Raw genomic sequence first — 7,500 nt, 5'->3', positions numbered from 1 at the left:
TGAAGCTTGATGATTTGTTTGATCTTTAATTAAGACAAAGATAAAGGATGTAAAGGAAGTATGTGGATTATATGCATGACTATAATCCCTTTGTATGCACTCTGCTTCGGGATTTACATGGTGCGTGTGTCTGTCTGTGTGTGTGTGTGTGTGTGTGTGTGTGTTTTGATCTGTTCTGAGTGGGGAGTTTCAAGGCCCTACATTTGCATCAGCTTTGTTGTTAAACTCTAGAACACTGATCGTCTTACAGCGGCAGAATTTTGTTTTATTTTTCTACTTGGATTCACAAATCTACGGAGAACAGTAGAATGTATTAAAGGCCCCCCGCTGCAATGGTTCAGTGTCTTTCTACCCGACTTCCTCTCAACGTAATAAACCTTTGTATGTATTCGAATGAACAACCGTGGACCTTTTTTGATCGTTTTGCATTTTATTTTCTCCAAATTATTTACCTGAGGCCTGCTGTTGTTTGTATCCTCTCAGGATTTAGAAAACATAAGCATTAAATCCGGATATGGTAACAGACAGAGTGATTGCATGTGTGTGTTAGCGTGTGTGTGTGTGTGTGTGTGTGTGTGTGTGTGTGTGTGTGCGTGTGTGCGTGTGTGCGTGTGTGTGTGTGTGTGTGTGTGTGTGTGTGTGTGTGTATGCCTGTTCCCTGTAGCAGTTTCACACCTAGAGACCCACTTAAAACCAAGTAAAAAGATGCCTGATGTGTTTGTTTTATCAAAGATAAAATGATGATTATTTAATAAAAGAAAATACGGTAGTCAAGTAGTCAAGCCGCTGGCTGTTGGCCCACAATAACATGGAAGGAGACAGCTTGCTAGGCGGGGACAATTCTGGTCCTTGAGGGCTACAGTCTTTGCAGGTCTGTGTTGCATACATAAAACACTTGCCCTACTACTTAGAATTCTCAGCCAAAACAGCGTGTCATTCTTTGTAGTATATAGTCTGTAGTATGTGTGGATTTGGAAGTCAGCCCTTTCATACTTATCATATTAGAGTTTTACACACTGGCTTTGCCAATCTGGACAGATGACAGATGATTTGATTTTTCAGGGAGGAAGGCGGACCGCCACCTGTTGTTGGTATAAACCGTGTTCTTGTTCAAAGATGCTGTTCACTCTAATCCTTAGTATTCCTAATCCTCATCTAATCATGTCCTTGTGAGATTTTTGACCTGTGTCTTCTCTCTCTCTCTCTCTCTCTCTCTCTTTCTCTCTCTAGGTGTATGCCTAACCATTGTGAACATGGCGGCAGGTGTAAACAAACATGGGACAGTTTCAGCTGTACCTGCGACGGGACCGGATACACGGGAGCCACCTGCCACACATGTGAGTATGTGTGTGTGTGTGTGTGTGTACACTATGTTGTTACCTTAAATGTTGGTATTCTCACTCAAGAGGAACCGAAACCAGGGCACAGACATGAACAACATCAGAGACTTATGCAGAGAAGGGAAGTCTTCAGAGGGAATTTCTGAGCTAGAAAATGCCAGCCTCTCAATGTAAACACACACACACACACATACACACACACACACACTGACACACACACACAGGTCTGGATAATTTTTTATTAGCTGATCTCGCTTGAATGGAAATCAGGCTGCTGGCAAGGGTTCACATTGTGATTATCATTGAGCAGAAGTGATGTTTTGAGAACAACAACAACCCCCCCTCCCCTTTTCAGCTACTCTTGGAAACACAAATTAGTCAGTGTTATGCCAATTAAGTTAGCCAATAATGCTCGCAAGCTATAATTTAGAAAATGGACTTTGAAGTGTTTTTAGTTTTTTTTCCTGGAATTATAATTCAGTTGTTGGAACGCTACCCATGGGGGGTCAGTGAAAATGATTGGCTGCTCTGTTTTTTGCTGCCTATTGATTGGTTGGGAGTGTGACAAGAACCTTACAACTCCTTCTTTCCTTGAACTTCCCCAGGCTTTCTGAACAAGGTGAGATTTAAAAAAAGACCGGGAGCCGAGGTTCTGTGTCCCATAATGTTCAAGTTCAAGTTTATTATCCAAAACACCATTGCATAACAATATGAAATGAGATGCTCTTTACATGATGAGGACCACTCAGAAATAAACATATACAAATACATGTACATAAAACAGAACAGTAATTCAAAAAGGCATTTCTTTTTTTGTTTAAAAGTGTCCACAAGTGTCTTCAAGTACACTACAGGAGAGCACAGTACAATGTGTCACGATACATAAGCATGGACAGAAGACAGAAGCATAGACATGTTTGTTTGCTTCTTCCTATGTGTGCCTGTGCATGAATATAGTGTGTGTGTGCGTGTGTGTGTGTGTGTGTGTGTGTGTGTGTGTGTGTGTGTGTGTGAGTGTGAGTGTGATTATCTTTCAGAGACTAGACTGCGGTCTGTTTTAACCATCAGGGCGGTGCCAAGGGCTGCCATGCAACAACTGAACATGTTTTGAAATAATAGCCTTAAAGGTTAGAAAGTATAATTACGTAGTCAAGGGAGACAGTACAAAGTCAATAAAACAACTGTTCAACCATTTCAACCATCAGAACAATTGTTTTGAAAACATAGTTATTTCTGTGAAAACAATCACAGAGTAAAGATTTCTCTAACACACAAGTGTCACTCTTTTTCATATAGCATGTACGCATGCACGTCCAAACACACACACACACACACACACACACACACACACACACACACACACACACACACACACACACACACACACGCTCAATGTTCTTGAAGCAGTGTTGTTTCATGAGGAAGGGCTTCAGTATTCTCTGTGAAGTCTTGGGAGTGTCAGTTATATCCAGCGTCTCCCAACAGTGATACAGATGAATTGGCTTCTGAACAACGAAGAGAATAGCTTCAAACCCCGTTGGAGCTTGAAGGGAAAAGAGGAGAGGAATGGCGTGAGAGAGGGAGAAAGGCAGAGAGAAAAAGAAACCAAAGAAAGAGAGAAGAAAAGAGAGAAAAAAAGAAAAAAGGGAAAACAAAGCAAAGCAAAGAGAAAGACAGAGAGAGACAGAGAGACAGAAAGAGAAAAAGAATGAAAGTGTGAGAGAAAGTGAAAAGTCCAGCCTTAATGAAAAAAATATCAATCAAAAGCCCTTCAAAAAACCTAATTTGTTTCCTGCTCTTTGGATAAACACAAACAGACCATCAACATTCTGTCCATCAGGCTAGCTATTAATACCCAGACTGTGTGGGCCAGAACAACAGTTTCTGACAGCCTTTGATCGGAGAGTGACAACCACAACCAAATTGCCTGCTTGAAAAGTTACAGCGGCCTTTCTGCTTATTTCTCCCCGACATTCAGCAATTATTTTTATTTGTCCTTCAGAAATCAGAGCACACAGAAACAAACACACACGCACACACGCATGCATGCACGTACACAAAATGTAAGTGTGGCTGTGCAAACACACACATGCACTCACGCACACGCAAGCACGCGCACACACACACACACACACACACATGCACACTGTTGTCCTTTAGTGACGTTAGTCAGGACTTACCAAGTGCCTGCAGCTAAGTCTTTATGATTATGAGGCAGAGGATATGAGACAGCACATCAATTACTCCTCAAACACACACACACACACACACACACACACACACACACACACACACACACACATACATACATACACACACACACTTGCACAACCACTTGCACACACACACACGTACTCTCACGCACGCACGCACGTACACACACACAAACAAACACACACACACACAATCCATTATACTAACGCTTTTAATTTATTTTGTGTCTCTCCTGTTGAAGGTTTGAGAGTCCATGGTTGGCAGATTTAGTTATAATACAAGACTTGAGAGAACGTGTTCAAAATAGAATATTATTATTATCTCATAAGTCTCACATAAAATACAGTCTCGCTAAGTCAGACACTTAAATGGAGGGGCTGACAGCTTGATGGAAGCGGCACTGGGAGGCGGATGTGTCCGCCTATTCTATGTGGGTGGCTGCCCACGGTCTGGAAACAATGGAGGTTACATGCGGGAGCTGTGCAGGGTCCTGAAACTATATCGTCACTATAATTTCTCTCTCCCCCCATTTCTCTCTTTCTTGCTCTCTCCCTCCCTCTCTCTCGCTCTCTCCCTCTCTCTCCCCCCCCTCTCTCTCCCTCCTTTCTCTCTCTCTCTCTCTCTCTTCTCTCTCTCCCTCTCCCTCCTCCCCCCCCCCCCTCTCTCTCTCTCTCTCTCTCTCTCCCTCCCTGTAGCGATATATGAGCAGTCATGTGAAGTGTACAAGCACCAGGGCAGATCTTCAGACGTCTACTGGATAGACCCTGACGGGAGCGGACCTCTAGGCCCCTTCAAAGTCAACTGCAACATGACAGGTGAGCATGCTGTGCGTGCGTGCGTGCGTGCGTGTGCGTGCGTGCGTGCATGCATGCGTGCGTGCGTGTTTCCTTGCAGACTGTTGGCTTAAATAACATTGTTATGCTCCTTGGTGGTTGTCAGTATCGCCCATACATGAAAGAGAGAGAAAGAGAGAGAGGGAGAGAGAGAGAAAGAGAGAGAGGGAGAGAGAGAGAAAGAGAGAGAGGGAGGCTGGCTGGCTTCAGATGGTATTTTGAGCCATGTGTCTTTTCCAGGCCCTATGGACCTGTGGTTGGAAAAGGATGTTCTGTCCTTTTCAGCCTTAACCTCACAGACTGTACTATTAACGTGTTAGTTTCCAAAGCAACGCCGCTCCTCAGACCATGACATTTATTTCCCAGCACACACTCACACACCTCCAAGAGCTCCACTGGTCTTAATAAAGTGGCATTGTGACGCTTACGCACACACACACGCAACCTAAGGGAGAAGCATAGGGAAATACAGATAAAGGGGAGACACATTGAATGAAATGTCACTGCACACGACTGATTGAACACTCAATGGGTAAGATGCACCACACACTCCAAACACACCTCCTCACCGTTAAGTAGCAGACAGTCTGAATGGACACAGATGGGTGACTGATCACGACAGAACACCAAAGAGGGTGTCAATGAAAGGTGCCAGGATGTGAAAACAGGCATTCTCTACTTGATAAGGAATGTCTAGGGACCCCATTTACATCTTGTATTACCATCAGATACTGTCCACATTAAAGCACAGATGGAAATGGAAAGAAGACGCATTGTGCTCGGATGGTGATGCGATCTGTTGAATACCACCTCCGTGGACGAGCTTGCATTGCGGACGCCTCGCCGGCAAATGTAAACGCCATACAGACACAGAGTTAACCACATTCCGTTCAACTTTGTTTGATGACACGTGACCGCAGGCGGCGCGAAGGGACGTCGAAACGAAATCCGATCCCAACGCTGCCGGGGAAGGATCAGATCAATGGCACATTTTCATGTGAGCTGTAAAATGCCAGCCTGGGTATGTGTCATCTTATCCCTGGATGACTGGATGTCAATGCAAGGTGTAAATGAGGTCTAGGAATGAAGAGGGCTTGACACGGAACCTGCCGTGGTCGTCACTGTGAAATACAATGAGGAAGAAATAAAGAACAAAAAAACGAAGAAACATGATTTTGAATCCTTCTTCTTGTTCTGTTACGACCTTCGACAACGCAGCGTCCTGTGTTTGCCACACCACCTATAGTACGGTAGGTTGGCAGAATGAGTTTCCGGTACAGGGTGGTGGGGGGGCTCTTCTGTACGTTAACTCACTAACTGCCAAAGAATTCTAGAACACTCACCACCTAGAGTGCCACCAAAAGTGTTTTATGTGGTATTTACCTAGCAACAATACTTTGATTGGCTACAAAATGAAGCATCATCATTGATGCATTTTTGGGTGAATAAAGTCACCCTTGGTACTCTAGAATGTTGACAATTTGGGCGACTTTATTCACCCTCTGCACCAAGCACAGGACCATGGCCACTGTTATAGAAAATGCATTGATAGAACTGTTTTCAGGTTATACACTTTCATATGACTGATACAACTTGTGTAAATACTGTGATTACATTTTCTCTTGCTACACCTCTAAAGTTCTTTAGCCATTGTTCTGAGAAGCACAGTATAATTTACCATATGAACAGCGGTGGTTTCGGAGGGAGTGGTGAGGGAGCCTTGGCGGCGCCTACCATTATGTTTAAACTGTATAAAAGACAACCCTGATAATCGCCTCTTCAGATTTGCGCTGAACAGACCTCCAGATCTACGCTGGGCTGCTGTTACGCTCTTGTCTCTTGTTTGCAAGCAATAAATACCAGACTCAGATATTGTGGCTACTCAGGACTTATTTCTTGATTCTTACCTCCGAAGAGCTGAAGTACAGAGTGGTAAATACTAGACTTCCACCACACCACACACATGCAATACCAGGTAGAGTCAGGTACAGAAAGGTTACAGGTCGGGTCGTTTGACAGAAGGATGACGGGGGAAAAAATGGGCTTGAATGAAACACCATCCATGCCTGTCAGACAAACCTAAACTTGTGAAGTGTTTATGTATATTGTTGTCATTTGTTGACAGTGAATATTGTATGTGTTGTGTGTGTGTGTCATTCTCAGAAGACAAGGTGTGGACCACGGTAGTGACCAACCTCCCAGCCCAGACGCTGGTGACGGGATCCAGTAGAGAGAAGCGAACTGTGCTACAGCTCAACTACAGCGCTTCAATGGAACAGGTGACAATCACACTCGCACGCACGCACACACACACACGCACACACGCACACACAAACACACACACACACACACACACACACACACACACACGCACACACACACACACACACACGCACGCACTCCCCCTCTTGTTTTTACTGCCAGGTCACATCTAGAACAGGTTCTAACCGATATATTCAACATTTAGTCCATTTCTATGCCAGGGTTTATATTTTCTTTTCTTTCATGCATTTGTTTTTTTGCTTGTGTTTCTGCGTAACAGGTCACAGCCATCACGACCAGTGCAGAGCACTGCCAACAGCACATCTCATATGCCTGCCGCATGTCCAGACTCCTCAACACACCAGGTAAGAGAGAGTGTATGTGTGTGTGTGTGTGTGTGTTTCAAAAGCAGTGAGAATAAGCTTGTCATACATGATCAGGACTCATGTCGGTGTATGACTGGACCGTGCTGATCTTACTCTTGGGGTCTTGGTCTTGTGGTCTTGGGGTCTTGCAGTCTTGGGGTCTTGCAGTCTTGGGGTCTTGGTCTTGGCGAGGGGTAGGCCAATTAGCCTAGCCTATAGCCAAATGTAGCCTAAACAAATATAATAATAATCAATAATGCCCAATGCATTTTTTTTTATTATTTATATTAATTAATTTAACTCACACCCTTAACTTACTTACTTATATCACGTGACTGAGCTTCCCAGCTGGGTTGGCCAGCCACAGCTTGCTGCGAAGGGACTCTTTTGCGTCTTCGTGTCCTTTTCCAGCCATATAGGACGAATATGATCTTGAACTGCAGAAATTCATGGCTTGTTGGAGACTGGCCAGCAGACCAATATGCG

At 44.2% G+C, this 7,500-nt stretch overlaps 1 protein-coding gene across 1 annotated transcript in view; it reads left to right on the top strand.

The window, feature by feature from the left end:
• Positions 1-7,500, top strand: part of cntnap2a (contactin associated protein 2a) — a gene marked incomplete at its 5' end in the record, with an annotated part of 274,861 nt that overhangs the window by 168,474 nt on the left and 98,887 nt on the right. The window contains 4 exons of the mRNA XM_083686867.1: positions 1,231-1,337; positions 4,250-4,369; positions 6,551-6,666; positions 6,930-7,014. Coding sequence (XP_083542993.1) covers positions 1,231-1,337; positions 4,250-4,369; positions 6,551-6,666; positions 6,930-7,014 — 428 coding nt within the window. The remainder of the gene's footprint in view (positions 1-1,230; positions 1,338-4,249; positions 4,370-6,550; positions 6,667-6,929; positions 7,015-7,500) is intronic.

This window comes from Argentina silus (genome assembly GCF_951799395.1).
Source record: "Argentina silus genome assembly, chromosome: 1".
Lineage (NCBI taxonomy): Eukaryota > Metazoa > Chordata > Actinopteri > Argentiniformes > Argentinidae > Argentina > Argentina silus.
The sequence above is the reverse complement of the archived record's forward strand: the minus strand, read 5'-3'. Positions and strand labels throughout refer to the sequence as shown.